Source organism: Odocoileus virginianus, chromosome 20 (genome assembly GCF_023699985.2).
Source record: "Odocoileus virginianus isolate 20LAN1187 ecotype Illinois chromosome 20, Ovbor_1.2, whole genome shotgun sequence".
In the NCBI taxonomy this organism is placed as follows: Eukaryota; Metazoa; Chordata; class Mammalia; order Artiodactyla; family Cervidae; genus Odocoileus; species Odocoileus virginianus.
The window spans coordinates 57,084,535-57,106,586 of NC_069693.1; the positions used below are offsets into that span (position 1 = coordinate 57,084,535).

Here is a 22,052-nt window from a genome sequence, read left to right on the forward strand (position 1 = left end):
TTCTTTTCTGCCGCGTGTATTTGAATCTTTTTACACTGCATATGTTAAGGAGAATAGTTTTTTAACTTTTCATTTTGAAATACTTAGAGATTGATGGGAAGTTGGAAAGAAAGTGTCGAGTGCGTTCCCTTTTCTCAGTGCTCCCCTACCCCGCCAGGGATGGCATCTGAGGACAGCAGCATCCAAACCAGGAGACTGCCACCCCTCACCCCAGCCGCCACTCAGCCATCCCGTCCCCCTCTCTAGCGGTTTTGTCTTTTCAAAGCTGTGACACACGCCACCTGCCACCTCTTGAGCTGAGTGGGAAGGTTGTCTGGAGACCGTCTGAGGGCAGGCTGGGCGGGTGGGACCGGGGAGGCCAGCGCGGGCCTCTGACCAGGGCGCTCGCCCTCCTGCTGGGCTCCGTCCCTTCTGCTCCGCGGCCTGCTTTTCACTCTGCTGTCCCTCTCCGCCAGCTGAAGCAGTTCGAGCGGCTGGAGCAAGAGGTGTCGCGGCCCATAGAGCACGACCTGGCCAGCTGGACGCCGGCTCAGGCCGGGGCGCCGGGGCGGCCGGGCGGCCTGGGGCCCTCGGACCGGCAGCTGCTGCTCTTCTACCTGGAGCAGTGTGAGGCCAACCTGAGCACGCTGACCAACGCCGTGGACGCCTTCTTCACCGCCGTGGCCACCAACCAGCCGCCCAAGATCTTCGTGGCTCACAGCAAGTTCGTCATCCTCAGCGCGCACAAGCTGGTGTTCATCGGGGACACGCTGTCGCGGCAGGCCCAGGCGGCCGACGTGCGCAGCCAGGTGACCCACTACAGCAACCTGCTCTGCGAGCTGCTGCGCGGCATCGTGGCCACCACCAAGGCCGCCGCCCTGCAGTACCCGTCGCCCGCTGCCGCCCAGGACATGGTGGACCGGGTCAAGGAGCTGGGCCACAGCACCCAACAGTTCCGCCGCGTCCTGGGCCAGTTGGCTGCTGCCTGAGCGCCGCCCGCGGAGGGGCGAGGGCAGAAGGGCAGGGCGGCGTGAGCCCGGAGAGCTGCTGTACTGCGCGGGGCCGGGCGCCCAGACTGCGCAGGGCGGCGTGTGTATTTATGACGGGCCAGGAGGTGGGGCGGGCCTCCCGGCGGAGCCCCAGCAAAGCCGGGCCCAGAGCCAAGGCCACGAGGGCTGGCGGTCTCTCCCGAGTGCACTGCAGGCCCGGGGCACCAGCCCTCGGGGCAGGCTGGGGTCCACAGGCCCCACCACCCACACGGCCTCAGGGGACCCCTTGGGCTGACCAGTGAGGGGGCCACGTCCCCCCCCCACACACACAGGGCAAGCTTGGCTGGGGGGTATGTTCTCTCTGCACCAGGAGAAAACCCTAAGAAACTATTTTTCATTATTGATTTTCCAATCATTTGACTAATAGTCTACATTTAAATAAAATTTAAAAATGAAAAGCACCCTCCTGAGGTATGAGAGGCTAGGTGCCACAGGTGGGCTGGCGGGTTGAGGGGTTTCCAGGGGTTTCAGGCTGAGGCTGTGGCTGGTCTCTCGGAAGGGCGAAGAGAAAGTAGGTCTCTTCAAAAGAAAACGAAGGCCTGGGGGAGCAGGGCTGGGCCTGGAGAGGAGGCAGAGGATCCTGGGCTGCTGGAAGGAGGCTGAAGAGCCGCCTCTGGCGGAGCCCCATGGCCAAGGAAGGCTCTGTGCCGTGTGGCCAGCGCTGAGGTCTGATGGAAATCACCCCGGTCCCCGGCAGTGGCCGAGGGGAAGGCGGGTGCAGGGGTGGGAGCCGCTCCAGGAGCCAGTGAGCCCTGCTGGGGCCCCCATCTGAAGACAGAGAGCCTCCCACTGAGGGCACCCCTGGGAGGCTTGGGGCTCCATGCAGAGACACCCTCCTTCTCAGCCCTTGTCCAGAACTTAGCCCTTAGAAAGCAGCTCTTAATTTCAGCTTGTGCAACTTCTCCAGAGGTGTTCCATCTGAATTACACTGAGACTTGGCTTCCAAGTTGGGAGATAGGGGACCAGAGTGTGCTGAGTCGCTTCAGTCACGTCTGACTCTTTGTGGCCTGTACTCCCCGTGGACTGTAGCCCACCAGGCTCCTGTCCATGGGATTCTCCAGGCAAGAACACTGGAGTGGGTTGCTATGCCCTCCTCCCGGGAGGGGACCAGCTGTTACCATGGTGCATGTGAATCTGGGCCTCACTCCCCATCTCTGAAGAAGGATGTAGGGCTGGGCCATCTGCCAGCCCTCTCAGCTCTGAACTCGAGGGTCCTCAGGAAAAGTGGCCACCCTCCCACCCCTCATCCAGCCCAGCGAAGACGCAGAGGTGAAGATGCAGGCACTTTTATTTGGGTTTTACACAGATGGGAGCTGGGGTGGGGCAGAGGTTCAGTTGGCCTCCAGAACTTCCAGAATCCAGGGTATGAACTTGGTGACCCGGGCATACACACCAGGTAAGAATGGGCTACACCGGCTGCTGCCCCAGGACACGATGCCTGCCAGGGTCCAGGCTCCGTCCTTCTGGCAGACCAGGGGGCCGCCAGAGTCGCCCTGCAGGAGGAGACAGGACTGTTCAAGCCAGAAAGAAGGTGCCAGGCCCCAGTGTGCCCGGACCTGGCCGAGCCCAGGTGGTGCAAACCAAGGGCACTTGGACCTGCTCAAAGGGCAGCCCCTGCTCTGCCCCCAACTCCTGGGGGGCCTGCAGGGGCTGGGCCTCTCAGCCTCCCGTCACCTATAAAACAGCCTGCAATGTCCGCTTTGTGAGCATGGTGTGAAATTAAACACCCCTGGAAGCCTCACACCACACCTGGTCAGGGCCAGCTCTCACCAGAAGCCTCTGATAGCTCTGGTCCACGCCTTCACTGGGACACCGGGCAGGGCGTAAGGGTAAGGAGGTCGTGGCAGAGGGGACAGCCCTCCTGGCCTGACCAGGGGGAGCCAGTGAAGGTGGGCAGGGTAGCCGGCCGTACCATGCAAGAGGAGATGCCACTGGCCCCTGCGCAGATCATCACGTCGGTGATCTTGCTGCCCCAGAACTCTTGGCAGTCAGCATTAGAGAGGATGGGCAGGGTGGCCTGCTGCAGCTTATCAGGGGTATCGAAGGCTGGAAGGATAGAGGGCATGGGGTCAGTGCCCAGGGAGAGGAGACCAGCGCGCGCCGGAACCCTGCCCTCCCGCTGCATGGGCCACCTCCGTCACGACGGTCATGGGTGCTGAGCGCCACCTTCCCAGAGTCTGGGAGGCGGTCCCTCTCGGTTCCAGGCCAGGCAGTGCGTCTGCGCTCGCAGCACAGCTGGTCAAGCGAGCCCTGCCTGCTGGCCCTCCTCCCCAGTCCTCTGCCTGGGGGCGCTGGGGGGACCCACGAGGGAGCACCTCCCCGTTCTGTCCTTTCCTGGTTGCTCGCGGCCTGTTAAAGGACCAGCAGGATGCGAGGAAGAGCCTGAGGCGGCTGGGGTCAGGGAGGGAGGGGCAACCTGGGTGCTCCAGCCTGACTTCAGGGGTGCTGGGCGCACCCACCCGTCTCAGTCTACCTCCATGCATATTAGAGGGGGCGACACTTAGGTGCTGGAACTTAGGTGTTTCTTCGGAAACTGGTCAGGTATATATTGTTAAACTTCATTTTTTATTTTGCTTGATAGGGTTTTAATTAAGATGGTTAAGTGGACTTTCCCAGTGGCTCAGACAGTAAAGCGTCTGCCTACAATGTAGGAGACCCGGGTTCAATCCCTAGGTCGGGAAGATCATCTCAAGAAGGAAATGGTTACCCACTCCAGTACTCTTGCCTGGAAAACCCCATGGACAGAGGAGCCTGGTGGGCTACAGTCGATGGGGTCGCAAAGAGTTGGACACGACTGAGCGACTTCACTTTCACTTTCTTTACGTAAAGAAAGGGAAGGTTGATTGTTGCGGTTTCCGATTGTGCTCAGGACTTAGCTGGAAGCACAGAAGGAGTCTGGGCCCTGAGCAGTCCTCACAGACACTCACCGTTGTACCGGGTCTTGCCCCAGCCGGTGACGGTGCACAGGGAGCCCGCGGGGAAGCTGGCGTCGGCGCTGGGCAGGCAGACGGGGGCCACGGCTGCGGAGAGGCGGGCGGGCGCCGCCAGCTTCAGCAGGGCCACGTCGTTGCGCACGGCGCGCAGGTCCCACTGCGGGTGTTCAAAGACCTGCGCGGGACGGCGGGGTCTGGGCAGGCCGCAGGGGCGGGGGCAAGGGGGGTGCAGGCGTGCAGTTGGGAGGTGGGGGTGCAAAGGGTGTTGAGGGAACACAGATGAAGCCGAACAGACCAAATTGGGGGGGGAGGGGTGGCATGTGACATATTTTGCATTTTCCTACAATGAGCAAAACAACCTTGAGTGTTTGTAAAGGAGCTGTGTTTGGCAAGAAGAACAGAAAGTCAGCCTAGAGAGGTGCCAGCGGGGTGAAGCGGAGCCGCTGGTCAGGGTCCTCAGTCCATGACCACCCCCCCCCAGCGACCCCCTCCTCCCCGCCCCAGCGCTCACCCCCACCTCCCCGCGCTGCCCGCCCACCGTGAGTACCTCTGCGACTCTCAGCACCTGGCCGGCCTCCTCCTCGGAGCCCTGGTCAGACACCCCGGCCACCACCAGGTGACCCTGCCTAGAAAGGAAGCCACAGACGGAGCACAGGCTCACGGCCGCCCCCGCAGAGTCCCGAGCACTGTGCCAGGCTGGCGAGCCCACCTGGGCTCCATCATGCGGGGACCCTGGGGCACCCCTGTTCTCCCTGGGCCTCAGTTTCTCTGCCTGTACTGTGAAGGCGGAGGCCCAGACCCACTGTCCTGGACCAAGCTGGGGTCTGGGGGCCAGGGTGCTGGGGGGGGTGGAGGGTGGCTTTTCCTGGAGACTGTTCTGCCTGCAGGTGGGGAACAAGAGCAGCCGCCCCCAGCCCCTTGCCCCCCGAGCAGCCCCGTGCCCACTCCCTGAGCCTGCTTGGGGCTGGGAGGTGAAGGTGGTCCCTTTGAACAGGTGAAGTGGGGCCTCACCTGACCCCACAGTGGGCGGCGGTGACCACCCAGTCCTCACTGATGAGGGAGCCTCCGCAGAAGTGGAACCCGGAGCTGGTCTGGGGAGGGGGTGGGAGAGAGTCAGTCTTGCCTCTCCCGCCTCAGCTCCCCCATGTCTAACCTGCTCCTCCTCAGGACCCCCTCACCTGCAGGGACACCTGCCAGGGCCAGGAGCCGGGCACGGCGTCCTCCCCATTGACGATCCTGGAGAGGCCACTCAGCACAGGGTCGATGGCGGGGACCCCGCAGCCTGAGGGGCAGAGACGGGGCAGCTGGTCTGTAGATGGTGCCTCAAGGGGGATCAGGGTGCAGACGTGGCTCTTCCAGGCCTCCGTGGCACCCTGGCACCCAGAGCTTTGTCTGCTGCAGGAAATTTAGCCCCCTTGTGGACGGTCCCTGAAGCGGAGGGTCTCTGCAATTGGGGCCCAGGCTCCCCGGCCTGCTGTGTGCCTTGAGGGGAGTGTCCATCCCCTCTGAGTCCAGGATCCTTTCCCAGAGGCTAGGATGTCCTGGGTGTTCTCATGGCCTCTGAGTCTTCAGGGGAAGCAGATTTGGGTGAGAGTATTACCCTTTACTTTGGTCACCTGATGCGAAGAACTGACTCATTGGAAAAGACCCTGATGCTGGGAAAGACTGAAGGCAGGAGGAGAAGGAGGCAGCAGAGGATGAGATGATTGGATGGCATCACTGATTCAATGGACATGGGTTTGAGCAAATTCTGGGAAATGGTGAAGGACAGGGAAGACTGGTATGCTGCAATCCATGGGGTCGCAAAGAATCGGACACGACTGAGCGACTGAACAATTACCATAGGTGGGGTGGCACCAACCCAGGAGTGTGTCCAAACCCAGAGGGTGGAGGGGCCGGGCAAGATGGATGGACCTGGGGAACATTCCTGAGGCAGAGTTCACATGGCTCGGTGGCATGTTTGGAGGGCAGAGGAGCCCAGACCACCCCAAGGCTTCTGAGCGAATGGAGGAGACCAAGTCAGGAGCCCAAGGGACCTCCAGGTGGCAGGAGGGCCCCAGGCCCAGCGGAGGAGTGGGGAGCCAGGTGTAGGTGCCCAAGGAGGGCCAGAGGGGCACCTGGAGGGGTGGGTGGCAGGGGTGGTTTAAGGTACGAGGACTTGGACCCTCCCATCCCCTGCTTCTGGGGCTGGGGGCCAGGGCAGGGGCCAGGCTTGACCTGGGGCTGCCAGGCCTGCCTGAGCCCTGCACTTACCGAAGCTGCTGCCAAAGAGGAAGAAGCCAAGGACAACCCAGAGAAGGGCCATGGTGTGCGGCTCAGCAGGGGAGATGGGGTCTGCCCGAGGGACCCCCAATATATTGCCCTGGCCCACCAATCACAGCCTGCCTCGCCATCCCCTCCTTATCAGAAAACCTTGGGCTGAGAAGCACCTGACTGGAGCGTGGCTTGGGAAAGAGACAGCCCTTGGGGGCCGCTCCTGGGAAGGTTTCCTGGAGTCACAGGTGTGTGAGGCCAGCACCAGACTCCACCCTCAGGTCCCCCTCCCCAGGGCAGGCCTTGAACACCAGGAGCCAAGGGTCGATGAAGAGGACCCCGCAGGGGGAGGTGGGAGGCCAAGGTCCTCCCTCATCTGTGTGCACCCCTCCTGGCCACTTGTGGGAGGCGCACCAACGAGGAGCCCTCCTGGACACCCCCCACCACCTGGTTCAGTGAAGGTCCAAGTTCAGGAGAAGAACAAACTCCCAGAAACCCCAGCACAGGACACAGACATTGTCAACATGTCTTCCACCAGTTTATTGGGGCTACGTAGGAGCAAGGTTGGCAGGGAGGCCAGCGTGAAGCTGGGGGCTCAGTTGGCGGCCAGGGTCTGCTGCACCCAGTTGACGAGAGCAGTGACACGGGCATACACGCCGGGGGTGGATGTGGAGCACGTGCTGCTGCCCCAGGACACGATGCCCACTAGGGTCCAGGCTCCGTTCTTCTTGCAGACCAGGGGGCCGCCAGAGTCACCCTGCAGGACAGAGAGGAGGGGGCTTGGAGCTGGCAGCCCAGAGACTTGTGAACATTGTTCCCAGTGCCCAGTCCCAGACTGGACAGCCAGTGGAAGCTCAGCATGTGCATATTAGAGGGGTTGTGAAAGAAACTTCAGCAGCTCCTATGGTTTGTGCCCCTGGAAGCCTGGGTCACCCCTGGGGTCCTATAACAGAGGCTCAATAGAGCAGGTTTGATTGACAGGAGGAAAGTACAGGGTGGTGCTGGCCACCGGGCCACCGGGAGAGAGGAAGGTCTGCCAACCCCCTTCGGGAGCCTTTAGGGCCACCATGCTCTGCTGCTCAGGCTGTGCACTGCACGAGGTCAGGAGGTGCCATTGCTCAGATGCGGATATCAAGGGCATCTTGTAACACGGCAGCTCTGAGAGCAGAGGCCCCCGCTCTTGTGCCCCTCTGCTGAGGCCACTGGGGGTTCTCCGGGAGCCCTGTTTTCCCAGCTACTCTGGCAGGAATGCTCCAGAAGAGAATGGCAGGCCCTGAAAGAGGGCTGCCTACAGCTTCCATTTCCTCCCTCTTTGCCCAAGCCCTTGGCCTGAACCCTCCCGGGGCTGGGGGGCCCTACCATGCAAGAGGAGACACCGCTGGCGCCCGCACAGATCATGGCGTCGGTGATCTTAGTGCCCCAGTATCTCTTGCAGCTGGTATTGGACAGGAGGGGCAGGGACGCCTGCTGCAGCCGGTCAGGGGTGTTGGCATCTGGAAGGGCAGAGCGGGTGGTCAGCGACTGTGCTCCCCACCTCCCAGCCAGCCCGCCCATGGTGGCCCGTGGCCACCCCTCACTCACTGGTGTATCGAGTCAGGCCCCAGCCCGTGGTGGCGCACATTGTCCCGGCGGCGAAGCTGTCGCTGGAGCTGGGCAGGCACACGGCGGACACAGTCTGGGAGAAGCTCGCCGCCGTCGACAGCTTCAGCAGGGTGATGTCGTTGTTGATGGTTAACGAGTTGTAGTTCGAGTTCTTGAAAACCTGTGTGGGGGTGGGTGGGGGGAGACAAACAGCCGCCTCTGGGGTCTGGGGAGAAGGCCAGGAACTGCAGCCCAGGCTCAAGGTGCAGACCTTCCCTTCCTGGAGCCTCACACACCTGGCCTTCTGCTTTGCTACATCCTGATGGGGTATCAGGGTGACCGAGGGGAGCTGGAGTGTCTGGGACTTCGTGTGGGTGGCCACTCCCGAGGGACCGCCCTAACTGGGGTCACACCTGGACTACCCCGGGGGGCCACCATACCTTGGCAATCTTCAGCTTCTGGATGCTCTCAGAGCTTGAGCCCTGGTCAAACTCCCCAGCCACGACAACATCGGATGTTCTGCAGAGAGCCAGAGAAAAGAGAGGTTCCCGCTGGAGGCGGGTAGGTGGGGAGTGGAGTGCGCATGTGCGTCGAGGCACAAGCATGTGCGAGAGTTTGCGTGTCTTTGTGCGCGTGCTCACAGGGGTGTGGTGTGGCTCGGAGCTTGAAGCTCGGAATCCACTGTGCGGTCCCGCCTGTCGCGTGTTTTCCCCGCGACCCCGGGAGACCGGCAGGACCTGGATTTGCTGCACATCTCAATATTAGAACCTGGGAGGCGGGTGGCCGGATGTGGCTGCCGAGGCTCGGGCTGCCGAGAATACAGGGCGGCTTCGGGGCAGGCAGGTAAGAACCTCGGGGTTGGGGCTCGAAGCCTGCTGGTGGCCCAGCTTGGCTAGGGGCAGCCTGCCCTCCACTCCAGGGGAGACCCTCGCCTGGGAGAGAAGGAGACCCCGGGGGAGGAGAAACAAACAAAATGAAACTGGGAAATGGCATTAAAGGACAAGTCCTCAGTGCTGGAAGAAACCACCCCAAAGGGTTTCCTGGGGACCCGGGGCCCTCACGTGACACCGCAGTGGGCGGCGGTGACCACCCAGTTCTCATTGATGAGGGAGCCCCCGCAGAAGTGGAAGCCGGTTCTGTCCTGGAAGAAGATGGGGAGGGTCAGCGCGTGCTGGACACCAGCAGCACCGACCCAGGCAGCAGCCCCCCGCCCGGCAGACCCCCTGGTGCCTGCCCCCTCACGCACAGAACCCCCCTCACCTGCAGGGACACCTGCCAGGGCCAGGAGCCAGGGACAGCTTCTTCCCCGTTGACGATCCTGGAGAGGCCGCTCAGCACAGGTTGGATGGCGGGGACCCCGCAGCCTGGGGAGGGAGTGTGGGGTGAGGCATGGAGGCCAAGGTCTCACCCAGGACCCATGGCCCCAGGAATACCCCCAGGGACAGCACAGGCCAGCAGACCGAGTGCAATGTGGTGGCAGCACCAGAGGACAGGCTAGCAGGCTGGGCTCTGTGGGTTTGAACCCAGCCCTATCACACTGCCCAGCTTACTCACTCAGTTTTCCCATCAGCAAAATGGGGATCGTAAGGCAACCTCATAGAGTTGGTATATCATAAAGATGAAAGATGCTTTGACTACTAAGGCAAAGCAGGAACTTACTCTGTGCCTGACACACAGTGAACACAAATTTAAAAGTTTAAAAGGGCTGGTTCAGGGCCTGAAAGAGCTGATGGGGGCCAAGCCACGCCCGCCCACTTGCTCATCATCTGAGCCTGCTTGGGAGCCACTAACTCTTCACAGAACTTTCTGGCCCTCTAGAACCGCTCCCCCTCCTTGCACAGGGCCCACCCTCCTTGCACACCTCCACCCTGGGGACCTCACACTGGATGGTGTGGTCCAGTCTTCCCAGTGTCCTCATTCTAGAGACATGAGGCTCAGAGAGGGAGAGAGATCCGCACAGCACCGTGCATGGCTGAGTGAGAGCAGGGACCCTGGGAACTTCCCCTAGCTTATCTGGGGGTTGGTGGAGCCAGCATCCCTTCCAACAGTTGGTGGAAGGGGAGACAGCCTTTCTGGCCTCTGCCTGCCCAGGTACTTACCAAAGGCTGTGCCCAGGAGGGCACAGCAGGAGAGAAGCCAAAGGAAGTTCATGGTGCTGCCTTCAGAGAGGTGTGGGATGCCTGCTGCAGGGCTCCCTATTATACCCCTGTGCACCAGGCTGCTATCTGAAGACCTTGAGGTGATAGTCCCTTTCCTGGGCATGTGCCCACTGGGTGGGATGTGCCAGAGCAGGGCTGGCATCAGGGCCTGGGATGGCAGCAGCTGCAACCATGGCCGAGTTTGGGCCAGTGAGAAGGGTAAAGATGGGCCGAACAAGGTGGCCCTCAACCAGTGAAGGGGAAAGGACAGTCAGGTTTCCTCCTCCAGGCCCTGCTTCTGGAGGGGCCCTTCGAGCAGCAGCCAGGTCTGGGCAGGATCTGAGCCCTAGCTCAGTCTCTCATAGTCTGGAGGACCTTGGGCAAGTAATCGAGTTGGTCTGCAGTGGTTCAGCACCCCATGGGCAGTGTGGTCACGTAGGAGGAGGGGCAGGGACTGCAGCATGGTAAGGCACGGGTGACCGGTGGGCTGAGGATGCACCCCTCGTCTCGGGATGACCATAGCGGCTCACTGAAGGCTCAGTTCAGTGTCAGCGGTGGTCACGTGAGCTGTGTGCCACGTGGTTCAGAGGGCAAGCCACCCACTGCCCGTTCACGTGGAGCCAGGCCCCCCCACCAGGCATCTTGCCCTTAGAATTGAGCACATGGCATCGAAAGGCAGGACTGGGCTCAGGGCCAGCTAGGGGGCCCCTGCTGTTGTCCCGGCAAGAGCTGGTGGAGGCTGCACCAGGTGGAAAAGCAGGAGGCAAGAAGGCTTACTTCCGGTGGGCAGTAGGACCCTTTCCCAGCAACTGGGAAACTGGGGAGTGAGAAATTTGAAGATGAGGCCATCAGGCACAGGGCAAGCACCCCAAAACACATGGGTAAAATGGTATCTCATGGCTATTTTTCATTTCCATTGCACTGATGACTCTAGTGTGGTGGTTCACAGGTTTTGGCACAAACAGCTGTGGGGGCCTTGGGCAAGTTACTCAGCCTCTCTGATCCCTTTTGTAAGTATTAATATGTAAAATGGGGATGCCTAAAGTACAGGTCCTACTTCATGAAAAGGCCTGGCCCATCTGGTACTTTTCCTTTTTGACTGCCTGTGGGGCGCTCTGTGCTTTCTAAAGGACTGCCAGTGACAGGAAGGGACGGCCACAATGCATTAGGTGGGAAAGCAGGTTATGAAACAGAATGCAGAGCGTGAGCCCTGTCCATAGGAAACCCACCACCTGTTCAAGTTCATCCATCTTATCAGCCAGAGCTTACCAGGCCTCCGCTGGGACAGAACAAACAAAAGAAAGAAACACAAAGTTCTGCCTTATGAGCCTACGTGGGAAAGGAGTGGGGAACAGTTTAAAAAAAAAACACAGTAAAATATACATTACCACCAGCCAAGGAGTTATCATAATCACTGCTGTTATTATTACTAATGCCAAAGCAGGAGGCCCCACTCTGAGGGAGACATGAAGCTGTGATCTACCAGTCTGCTAGCTGTTGGGTGGGGCCGGTGTCGAGGCACAGGCCTGGTGGAGCGAGCCGGGATGGCAGCAAGCACCGGGAGGGCACGAGGCAGGGGGAGAGGCCAGGGGCCGCTGGAGGGCGCCCTGGTGAAGCACAAATGCGAGGAGGCAGCCGCCGAGCCTGAGTGGGCTGGGGCGCGGCCGGTGGGAGAGCACGACCGAGGCCGACCCGTGGCCGTGGCCTTGGGAGCCGACAGCCGGCCCGGGCCCTGCGGGCGCCGCGCCCCCTGCACGCGGCCGGCGGCGATCTGGGAAGACGCGCAGCTGCGGGGCGGGCCGGACGGAGCCCTCTGGGGGCGGGGCCAAGGGGGCGGGGGCGGGCCGGATGAGCCACTGGGGGCGGGGCTAAGGGCGGGGCGGGGCGGGGCAAGCGGTGCCCTCCCGCGCGCGCCCCTGAGACTGCGCGCTCTGCCCGCCCCCGCCCAGATTAAGGTCCCCTGAGGGCGGAGTCTATCCCCACAACTCCGACTTCTGGTCTCTGGGCGTTTTCCCTCCGGGTGGAACCCCCGCCGCCCTCCCGGTGGGCCCCTCCTTACAGGTCGGAGGCCGGGGCCTCTGGACCCCAAGGTTGTCTGACCAACCCAGTGTACAGTGAAGAGCCTTTTCCTGTGTTCCCTTTGCCGCGAATGCTTGTCTGGCCCGTCCCTGTGTCTGGAACCCTGCGTAGACTCCCAGAGCCCAGACAAACGCCGGGGGGGGAGGGACGGCCCCGGCCGCGGGTGGCCTTCCTGTCAGAAGGCCTTCACTCTGCACCTGTTCGCTCGTCGCCGGTCTGTGGCGTCTAGAATGTTCAGGGGGCCGTGCGGGAGTCAGCCCGCGGACAGGTGTGCCTCAGAGACCGTCCCTCAGGAGAGGAGACGGGGCCCGCCCGGGAGCCCGGGTCAGCGGGCGGGGGCCCAGCCGCCTCCTGGGGTCTGGCCCCGCGCGGGGTCGTGTCAGGGCTCGGGCCGCGCCTCTGGGACTGTGCCCTCTTCCTCCAGGCGGGACCTCAGAAGGCAGTCTCCTCAGGTTGGGAGCTCCTCCTCTTGAGGGGGTCAAATCCCAACCCTCTTTACCATCAAAGGTAAGATATAATGAATACAGTTTGCACGTGGTGAAACGCACAGATCCAAAGTGAACAGATAAGTGCTGACATATGTAGATGATAGTGTAACAAACCCCACAGCCAAGATGTAAAATAATATCATTACTCCCCAGAGTTTCCTCGTGCCGACTTCCATCTTCCCCTTCTCTGAGCCAACCAGCAACCACTGTCCCGATGTCTTTCACCATAGATTAGTTTTACCTGTTCTAGAATTTATATGCATGAAACCATACAGTATGCTGTCTTTGTGTCTGGATTCTTCCCATTCTACCAAATGTCTTCCTGAGTGTATCAGCAGTGTGTTCCTTTGTATTGCTGAGTGGTGTTGCACTTCATAAGTATAAAACACTTAAAAAAAAATCTTTTTGAGGTATGGTTGCTTTACAATATTGTGTAATACACCACACTTAAAAAAACTTTTTTCTTTTTAATCTGTTGGCCATGCTGCTTGACGTGTAGGATCTTAGTTCCTCAACCAGGGATGAAATTCACAACCCCTGCTTTAGCAAGGCAGAATCTTAACCACTGGACCGCCAGGGAAGTCTCATACACCACACTGCATGTACCCATTCTCTTGCTGGGACTTTGGGGCTGTTACCCATCTATCATCCCACTCGCTTTTTGCTTCTGGCAATGAAGTGATTCTCAGCCCTAAACACAGGCAGGAAAGAAGTGTAGGTTTCTTTATTTTGCTATTACAGATTGAAATTTGAACTTTGATTTTATTCTGCCAGGAGTCTCACTGGAGAGTCTAACAAAGAGACTTTCTAAAGGTGTAGCGAGGGCTTAGGGAAACCATAAGGAGATGGAGGTGCTCAGGGCTAAGGTCAGTGGGGCTGGAAATGCAAGAATGATTACCTGGCCCCCGGGGAGGGTGACAAGGAAGGAGGAGGCCGCCAATAGGAGCTTGGCCTTTGTGGAAATCAGTAAAGACCACCCAAATGAGGATCAAAAAGATTGTTCATTGAGAGCTTGCTATACCCAGGTAGTGAGGCAGCATCACTTGCGTTTGGCAGACTCAAAGGCAAGCAGAGGAGAGGAAATGCTTTATAGTGGAGAGCTTCAGATGCACCCGTAGGAGGTGTGGGCACACGAAAGCTGGAGGAGGGCCAACTAGAATCTGGGCATCCTTTGAGACTGATTAGGAGTACACACTTAGCTTTCTGCAGTTAGTCCTAAACTGGATGCAGGGCCAAAGATTAAGGATTGTGTACCTAGGAGTGGAATTGCTGAGTCACATGGTGGCTCTCTGTTTAATCTTTTGGGACTCTGCCAGACTATTTTCCACAGGAGCTGCACCATTCCCACCAGTAATGTACAAAGATTCCAATTTCCACACAGCCTCACCAAAACTTATTTTCCATTTTAAAAATTACAGCTGTGAAGGGGTATCACTTTTTTTTTCACTTTTCAAAATTGTACTAAAATATATGCATAACATGAAATTTACCATCTTAATCATTTTTAAGTGTACAATTCAGAAGGTACAAAGTACAGTCATACTGTTGTGCAGCCATCGCCACCATCCATTTTCAGAGCTCTTTGTTTTTTTTTAATTGAAGTACTGTTGATGTACAGTATTATATAAGTTATAGGTGTACAATATAGGGATTCATAAATTTTTAATGTTATTTATATTTATAGTTGTTGTATAGTTGTTGTTAAATATTAGCTATATTTGTAGTTATTGTTAAATATTGGCTGTATTCCTCATGTTGTACAATGTGTCCTTGTGGCTTTTTTTTTTCCCTCCCTGAGGCATGCAGGATCTTAGTTCCTTGACCTTGGTTTGTCCAGGAGTTGACCAGGGATTGAACCCATACTCCCTGCAATGGGAGCACAGAGTCTTAACCACTGGACTGCCAGGGAATTGCCCCCTGTAGCTTATTTTATACATAGTAGTTTGTGTCAACCCACAGCAGCCTCTCGGGGGGTGGGGGCGGCACCCAGAGAATAAATACTCGACTCCTCTCTCCTCCCGTCTCTGGCTTTGACCCCACCAGGAAGCCAGAGAACCAGGGACGCTGTCATGCAGTCTCATCCCTGAAGGACAGTCTTGCTGGAGGCCAGCAGGATGGAAAGGGTGGAGAGTAGGTCTGCAGGGAAAACAGAGGACATCCAGGAGCATTCCCACAGTTACTCTGCGTCACTGAAGATGCTTTTCAGGATAAAACACTTGGCTGACAGTAGCTCAACGGCAGAGATTTGCATTTCTCACACGGCAGAGATCTGGAGGTGTGCAGGTGTAGGCTTTCGCTCAGCACTGGGCAATGGTGTGGTTCTGGGTCAGGGTCTTTCCTCTCTGGATCTGAGGATGGCAGCCGAGGCGCCAAGCACCACCTCTGCACGGGAGTGAGCCAAGGAGCAGGAAGGGAAGGGCTGGGGTTCACCTCACCTCTGCCTCTGCTGGCTTCTGTTCATCAGAGTCCTCCCCCGCCCCCGAGAGCTGGGCTGGGGTGACCTTCCAGGGGAACCCTCCTCGAGGACAAGAAGGGGGAGATGGCTTTAGGCAAGTGGCAAAGGCTGTCATTCCTTGTGACAGGACAGTCACCCTCATCCTAGGGGTGCTCACCTCATGGTCTGGAAAATCTCTATGGTCTAGGGAAGCGCCCCCTGCCCTGTGGTGAACACACCCCCACCGCCCCACCCCTGCCAAGGCCTTATCACTCTTGAACTCTATTGAGCCAAGAGTTTACTTTCCCAACAGGCCTCAGGAGCCAGTGACCTCAGGCTGCTTCTGCTTTCCACTCTGGAAAAATCCCAGAGGCAAGGAAATCTCAAATGGCTTTGCTACCTGCTTGGAATGAGTGAAGGAAAAACAAAACAGGAAATGTTAATATTTCCATAAATTACCTTGGCCTGGAATTCAGTATGGATTATTCCTTATGCTCAAAGCCAGGGCTGACTTTCCTGGACTGATCCCAGCCTGTTAAAATAGCAAAAGTGGGTCTTCCCTGGTGGTCCGGTGGTTAAGAATCTGCCTGTGAATGCAGAGGACACAGGTTCAATCCCTGTTTGGGGAACTAAAATCCTACATGCCGTGGGGGCAACTAGAGAAGCATGCGCCCTGCAGTAAAGAGCCCACGTGCTACAACGAACATCAAGCACAGCCAAAAATAATAATAATTCTTAAAAAATCCAAAAGCTTCAGACCCAGTTATCAAACAGCTGCTGGCCCCCACTCTGTTTGCCCTCTGCAATCTGGCTGCCTCCGCCTCCCCCCAGAGACAGGGTTCAGGGCCTCTGTGGGCCTGTCCGGGCCGTGTCACCATTCTCACTGGTCAGAGTGTCTGCTCAACAGTGTTTAAGTATTTTGAACATCCCCCTGCAGAGAATTCTAAAACAAAACTAAATTCACAACTTGGTGACAGAACTTCAAAGCTGATGAAGTCCAAATCCAGACCTGTAACACTGTCCTGCTTGCCCCGACCAGCTTCTCTCCAGATGCCCGTGACCCTGGGACCACAGAGCCCTGGACGCTCTGGAAATAAATGCAGTTTGCCCAGCTGGCTGATCTTCCTTCTCAGACTGGCTTATCCGTGAGGCCCGGGCTGGCCCAGGTCCGGAGCAGCAGATGCCCAGACCCTCTCTTAGTTTCTCGGGCTCCCCATGTTCTTTTCTTGTTTGTTTCATGTCTATGTCTCTCACTGGGGTCTTGGCCCCACGAGGGCAGGAGTGCCCTGTGCTCTGTTCCTGTGGGTTGTCCCCGGGGTCCACACCAGGCCCTGGCCCAGGGGAGAGAAGGACCTTGTGTCCATGGTGCTGGAAAGTCTTTGACTGACAGCAAACATGCCGCCGGTGTATTACCTCCATTTATCCTCTTCCCATTGTTCTGTGACAATTAAAATCCTTTCCTTGCTGTTTCCTCACTGTATCATGTGATGGTGCTAAATTAAAGCCCCATTGTTTCTGAAGCTCAAGCTTTATGCAATCACAAGTTTCTTAAGTTGTGAGTTATCACAGGTGGAGAGAATGTGTGTTTGAGGTTAGCAGCAGATACGGGACAGCATGTCTGCCAACCTGGGCAACCTGCCTGTGGCCACCCATGGGGGTGATTCCTTCACGTGCCCTCACACAGGCTCGAAGCTGCTTGGCTGGGCTGGTTTCGAGGTGACCTCTGGATGGCCCAGCATCTTTGTGTGATACTGTGCTTCTAGATGAGTCTTGCATCGAAAGCACTCTTTTCTGAGAACCCAAGGCCCCCCAGTGATGACCAGCTGGGATTCTCTGCGCCCAGTGCTGGGGCCGCCTGTACTTAGGAGCTGGGAATCCTCCCGGCGCAATGGGAGCAGAACCCACCGCCCTGTGTCCTGGCTGCCCTGAGCCAGGCCCTGCGGGACCTGAGCTCCCAGCCTGGGCACTGGTCTTGCCCTCAACGCCCTGGCAGACTCCTGGGCCACGTTGTGCCAGGGCAGCTGCCCTTTTCCCAGGCGCTGGGATGTCTGAGGCTGAGAGCCAGTTCAGGCTTCCGGGGGGGCTTGGTCCCCTTTATCGCCCAAGGTTCCTAGATAACAGGAGGGAGATGGCTCTCGGGCTGGGTGGAGCCTGTGGGGTCCCGGAGGATATAAAAGGAGCGTGGGGCAGGCGCCCCGTATCTCCCCGACGGCAGCAACATGGCCCCCCTCTGGCTCCTCTCCTGTTTTGCCCTTGTAGGGGCCGCCTTCGGTGAGTGCCAGGATGCATTCGGGGCTTCCCAGGTGGCGCTGGTGGTGGAAAAACTGCCTCCCGATGCAGGAAACATAAGAGATGCCGGTTTGATCCCTGGGTCAGGAAGATGCCCTGGAGGAGGGCATGGCCATCCGCTCCGGCACTCTTGCCTGGAGAATCCCACAGACAGAGGAGCCTGGTGGGCTGCAGTCCATGGGGTCACAAAGAGTTGGACACAACTGAAGAGACTTAGCACACAGGGCCATGGCTGGCCAGGTCTGGGAGGCGGCTGAGGAAGTCCCAGAGCCCCTGAGTGCCTGACGGCCCCGAGCCAGGCCCCGTTAGAGGGCTGAGGGGCTCTGTCTGGAGCGAGCTGGGCCTGGCTGGGAGGGAGATCAGAGGCCTGCCCTGCCGCTTGGGCCTCACACCCCGACGGGCAGGCGAGGCTTCAGGGAGGAGCGGGCGCCTTTGGGAGCTTCCTCAGCCCTCACACTCTGCGCCTGGGGCAGGAAAGGCCAGTCCGGCTGCAAGAGGTCTGGGGCCCCGACGTGGCTCAGGCTGGGGCTCTGTGGCAGAGTGAGGGTGTGGTCACAAGAGCCTCCCACGGCCTCCACCCGGGGCTATACCCCTCTAGGCACTTTCCAAGTGTTGTTTGTTTTTTTTTTTCTATTAAAAAGAAAATAGTGGGAAATACAGAAATACGGAAAATAATACCTCATTTGTACCTTTCATTGGAGTTTAGTAAATGTTATCTTTTTCCAGATTTGCTTCATTCAGGTATTTCTTTTTAAAACATAGAACCAAAAAAATAAAATACAATCAAAAAATAAAACATAGAACCATTTGAGCTAAAGTCCCCTCTTCTCCTTCTCGGAAGGTGACCCCTATTTTAAACTCACTGTGCGTTATTTCTGTGTGGGCTTTTCAAATTTACCACACATTTTTAAATCCACCAGCGCAGTATAATATTTGTAAAAACTTAACATGAGCTGTATCATCTGCTACATCAGGTTTACAACCTGCCTTTCCCTACCTGCGTACTTTTAGATTTATTCTCATTAATACAGAGACCCAGCTCATTTACTTTAATTGCTGCGGAGCACTCAGCTGGGTGAATACATCACAGTTGATATTGAATCTTCTTGCTGCTCAAAAAAAAAAGGGTTGTGTTGATGACATGTATTTTGGGGATGAGGGGCTGGTCTGTCCACTCCTTCCGTGAGTGGCTGTCTGTCCACACGGGCAGGAGACACTGGACTGGACCTGTAGCAAGGCTCATATGACCTCCAGGTGGCCTGGCTGGTCATCAGGGCTGTACCTGCCCCACATTCCTCCCCGTCACTGAGTTGTAAAACCTGTATACAGGCGCCAAGACCTCACCTGTTCCTGAGACAGCACATGTGTCATGGACACATCAAGTACACCTGACTTTTCTCTTTGTTTTGTGACAGTTCAGGTCCTCTGTTTCCTGTTTTCCTCAATGTGTCCTTTTACAGCATGAAATCAAAGTCTTGTTTTATTAAATAATTAAAATTTTATACAATGGAGAGTTCCTGAAATCTCTGGGAATAGAGATTTCAGTGTAAAACATTCTCCCATCAGCTGTCAGCATTCTGGGTTCCCCAGGGGCTGGGGTTATCAGATTTTAACTTCACGACCCCCCCGGACCCCACCAATCTAACAGGTGAGCTTTGACTTGTGAGGTGATGTTGCTTGCTCCCCAGAGTCCTGAGGAAAATGGGTATCAGGGATCTGGGGACCAGTGGGAGGCCTCCCAGCAAGGAGGGGTGGGCCTCAGCGTCCACACGGGTCAGTCCCGTGTCTCAGCCTGTCTCCTGCTCCTTCAGGCAGGGTGGCCCTCCGTCTGCATCCAGGGTGGGCTCCTGGGGTCGGTAGGCTGTGTGGGCATCTTTGAGCCCACAGGGTGCCAGGAGAAGTGGGGAGCGTGGCGGTGGGTTCTGAGTTGGCCTAGGCATCTGAAGTAGAAGCGGGGATTTCTGCAGACCGGCTCTGGGTCTCAGCACTTCTTCACTCTCCCCAGGCTGTGGGGTCCCGGCCATCCAGCCTGTGCTGAGCGGCCTCGCCCGGATCGTCAACGGCGAGGACGCCGTGCCCGGCTCCTGGCCCTGGCAGGTGTCCCTGCAGGTGAGGGGGGTTCAGTGCGTGAGGGGTAGGCACTGGGGGCTCAGCTGGGCAGGAGGCCACTGCCCAGGTCAGTGCTGCAGGGTCCAGGGTACGCTGACCCTCCGCATCTTCCTGCAGGACAGCACCGGCTTCCACTTCTGCGGGGGCTCCCTCATCAGCGAGGACTGGGTGGTCACCGCCGCCCACTGCGGGGTCACGTGAGGGCCAGAGCTCGGGGTTCTGCTTCCGTCTTCGGCCTGGGGTGGGCGAGGGGAGCAGGGTGCATGCTCAGTCCTTAACCACCGCCTGATTCCCCTAGAACCTCCGATGTGGTCGTGGCCGGGGAGTTTGATCAGGGCTCAGAGACGGAGAACACGCAGGTCCTGAAGATTGGCAAGGTACGCACAGGCCTCGCTGGGCGGGCCGGGGGTCAGCCTGGGGGCTGCAGGCTGGGGCTGGGGAGGGGGCGAGGGGAAGACCTTCAGCCCCTTGAGAGACAGGAGCCAGGTGGCTCGAGCCAGTCTCAGGATTCTCACCCTGGGCTCCTGTGGGTCTGTTTGCCCTGAAAAGATCATCGGGAGAGGAAATGGTCTCCTCGAAACCCGCGGATCCCTGATTTACCCCAGGGCCTCAGCTGTGCTTCTGGGCCTCGCCTGCAGGTTTTCAAGAACCCCAAGTTCAGCATTCTCACCGTCCGCAACGACATCACCCTGCTGAAGCTGGCCACGCCTGCGCAGTTCTCAGAGACCGTGTCGGCTGTGTGCCTGCCCAGCGCGGAAGAGGACTTCCCCGCCGGGATGCTGTGCGCCACCACGGGCTGGGGCAAGACCAAGTACAACGGTGAGCCTTTCCGCCCACCAGCTGGGGGCCTGGGGTGGGGCTCCCTGAGCCCAGGAGTTGCCAGGTGGCACACGCATGGTTATTTAAAGATGTTTTGGTCATCAATTCGTATACAGTCATCAACCTCCACATTTCTTTATTTAAAAACACTCACTTAAAAGCCAATCAAACATGAATAAAAATAAGGTTTAATAACACATACATGAACAGTCAGCTTCTGAAGAAACACCTGAGTTCCAGCAAGTGTCGCCCCTCTAACCTGCATGGAGACAGACTGCCCAGACTCCCTTCCAGACTGAGGAGGGTGGCTGTGTCAAGCACCCCTGAGGTCTGAACCCGGAGTCCAGTGTCCAGGTCAGATTTAGGCCTGAGTGCCGACCAAAGCCTGCCTGTCCTTTAACAGGACGCAAGCACCTAGGAATGGAGGAGGAAATGGCAACCCACTCCAGTGTTGTTGCCAGAAAATTCCACAGACGGGGGAGCCTGGGGGGCTTCAGTTCCTGGGGTCACAAAGAGTCAGACACGGCTGAGCGACTGAGCACACAAGCGGCCAGGAAAGGGCAGAAGAGGGAGGTGCTCCCTCTGGGTCCCCCCAGCACCCCCAGACAGAGGAGGACTGGGGAGGAGGGACGGCGCCTCCACCCTCACGCAGGGCCCCGCGGGCCGGGCGCAGGGGCTCGGAGGCAGGACTTGTTTGACCAGCTGTGCTGGGAGCGCAGACGCACTGCCTGGCGTGGAACCGAGAGGAGCCGCCTCCCAGACTCTGGGAAGGTGGCGCTCAGCACCCACGACCGTCGTGACAGGAGGCCCATGCAGCGGGAGGGCAGGGTTCCGGCGCGCGCTGGTGTCCTCTCCCTGGGCCCTGACCCCACGCCCTCTGTCCTCTCAGCCCTCAAGACCCCTGACAAGCTGCAGCAGGCCACCCTGCCCATTGTGTCCAACACGGACTGCAAGAAGTACTGGGGCAGCAGGGTCACTGACGTGATGATCTGCGCGGGGGCCAGCGGCGTCTCCTCCTGCATGGTATGGCCTGCTACCCTGCCCACCCTCACTGGCTGCTTGCCCCTTCCCCACCACCACTCTAGTCAGGCCATGAGGCCCACTCCTCTCTGCCATGCCTTACTTAACCTCAGGCCCTGCCCGGTGCCCCAGCGAAGGCATGGAGCAGCACCAGGAGGTGTCCTGGCGCGGGCTGGCCCTGACCAGGAGTGGTGTGAGGCTTCCAGGGGTGTTTAATCTCACACCATGCTCACAAAGCGGACATTGCAGGCTGTTTTACAGGTGACGGGAGGCTGAGAGGACCAGCCCCTGCCCCAGGCCCCCCAGCAGTCGGGGGCAGAGCAGGGGCTGCCCTTTGAGCAGGTCCGAGTGCCCTTGATCTGCACCCCCTGGGCTCGGCCAGCTCCAGGCACACCGGGACCTGGCCCCTTCTTTCTGGCTTGAACAGTCCTGTCTCCTCCTGCAGGGCGACTCTGGCGGCCCCCTGGTCTGCCAGAAGGACGGAGCCTGGACCCTGGCGGGCATCGTGTCCTGGGGCAGCAGCACGTGCTCCACATCCACACCCGCCGTGTACGCCCGCGTCACTGCACTTATGCCCTGGGTGCAGGAGACCCTGGCTGCCAACTGAGCCCGGACCCCCTGGCATCCCCACCCCCAAAGTCCTTAATAAAATCCACTGTACATAAGCGTGGTCTGCACATGGCTCCCTGTGTGGTCGGGGCAGCGTGGCGCTGCCAGGTCCCCCTCAACCACCAAGGGGCTGTTACTGCTCCCTTTCCAGGCTGCCAGTACCTCAGCACCCACACACATACACACTTCTCAGGAAGCTGAGGCTTTGAATCCCGGTCTCCCTGCTCAGGACTCCATCCTGGGGTGGGATCCAGGTCCTAATTGCTGGAGCC

The 22,052-nt window shown here is 58.4% G+C and overlaps 4 protein-coding genes across 6 annotated transcripts in view; 2 read left to right on the plus strand and 2 right to left on the minus strand.

The window, feature by feature from the left end:
* The window catches only part of BCAR1 (BCAR1 scaffold protein, Cas family member), a 34,025-nt gene extending 32,596 nt beyond the window's left edge, over nt 1-1,429 (plus strand). For all 3 annotated transcript variants that reach the window (XM_070451537.1, XM_020883991.2, XM_070451536.1), the window contains exon 7: nt 456-1,429. In XM_070451537.1, coding sequence (XP_070307638.1) covers nt 456-968 — 513 coding nt within the window. In that variant the 3' untranslated portion in view covers nt 969-1,429. The remainder of the gene's footprint in view (nt 1-455) is intronic.
* An 869-nt stretch (nt 1,430-2,298) lies between these two features.
* Nucleotides 2,299-6,266, minus strand: LOC110131390 (chymotrypsinogen B-like). The gene is made up of 7 exons (XM_020883966.2): nt 6,215-6,266; nt 5,140-5,243; nt 4,973-5,052; nt 4,509-4,587; nt 3,956-4,136; nt 2,941-3,074; nt 2,299-2,521 (listed from the first exon to the last, which is right to left on the minus strand). The coding sequence occupies exons 1-7, from the start codon at nt 6,264-6,266 to the stop codon at nt 2,360-2,362; spliced, it is 792 nt and encodes a 263-aa protein (XP_020739625.1). The 3' UTR covers nt 2,299-2,359.
* Nucleotides 6,267-6,739: 473 nt separating this feature from the next.
* Nucleotides 6,740-11,456, minus strand: LOC110131389 (chymotrypsinogen A). Its single transcript, XM_020883965.2, has 7 exons — nt 9,895-11,456; nt 9,056-9,159; nt 8,857-8,936; nt 8,236-8,314; nt 7,796-7,976; nt 7,574-7,707; nt 6,740-6,971 (listed from the first exon to the last, which is right to left on the minus strand). The coding sequence occupies exons 1-7, from the start codon at nt 10,094-10,096 to the stop codon at nt 6,810-6,812; spliced, it is 942 nt and encodes a 313-aa protein (XP_020739624.2). The 5' UTR covers nt 10,097-11,456; the 3' UTR covers nt 6,740-6,809.
* Nucleotides 11,457-16,961: 5,505 nt separating this feature from the next.
* Nucleotides 16,962-21,830, plus strand: LOC110131391 (chymotrypsinogen B). Its single transcript, XM_070450238.1, has 7 exons — nt 16,962-17,205; nt 19,229-19,332; nt 19,450-19,529; nt 19,631-19,709; nt 19,971-20,151; nt 21,041-21,174; nt 21,617-21,830. Exons 1-7 carry the CDS (start codon nt 17,154-17,156, stop codon nt 21,776-21,778), a joined length of 792 nt encoding a protein of 263 aa, XP_070306339.1. The 5' UTR covers nt 16,962-17,153; the 3' UTR covers nt 21,779-21,830.
* The last annotated feature ends 222 nt before the right edge of the window (nt 21,831-22,052 follow it).

Excerpts from the sequence above, each read along its gene's own strand:
- LOC110131390 (XM_020883966.2), bottom strand. The coding sequence starts at position 6,266 with ATGGCCCTTCTCTGGGTTGTCCTTGGCTTCTTCCTCTTTGGCAGCAGC. Across the intron at positions 5,053-5,139 it reads CCTGGCAGGTGTCCCTGCAG|ACCAGCTCCGGGTTCCACTT; the intron begins GTGAGGGGGTCC and ends CCCCCTCCCCAG. Across the intron at positions 4,588-4,972 it reads GCCGCCCACTGTGGGGTCAG|GCAGGGTCACCTGGTGGTGG; the intron begins GTGAGGCCCCAC and ends CTTCCTTTCTAG.
- LOC110131391 (XM_070450238.1), top strand. The coding sequence starts at position 17,154 with ATGGCCCCCCTCTGGCTCCTCTCCTGTTTTGCCCTTGTAGGGGCCGCC. Across the intron at positions 17,206-19,228 it reads CCTTGTAGGGGCCGCCTTCG|GCTGTGGGGTCCCGGCCATC; the intron begins GTGAGTGCCAGG and ends CACTCTCCCCAG. Across the intron at positions 21,175-21,616 it reads GCGGCGTCTCCTCCTGCATG|GGCGACTCTGGCGGCCCCCT; the intron begins GTATGGCCTGCT and ends CTCCTCCTGCAG.
- LOC110131389 (XM_020883965.2), bottom strand. The coding sequence starts at position 10,096 with ATGCCAGCCCTGCTCTGGCACATCCCACCCAGTGGGCACATGCCCAGG. Across the intron at positions 9,160-9,894 it reads CCTCCTGGGCACAGCCTTTG|GCTGCGGGGTCCCCGCCATC; the intron begins GTAAGTACCTGG and ends CTCCCTCCCCAG. Across the intron at positions 8,315-8,856 it reads GCCGCCCACTGCGGTGTCAC|AACATCCGATGTTGTCGTGG; the intron begins GTGAGGGCCCCG and ends GGCTCTCTGCAG.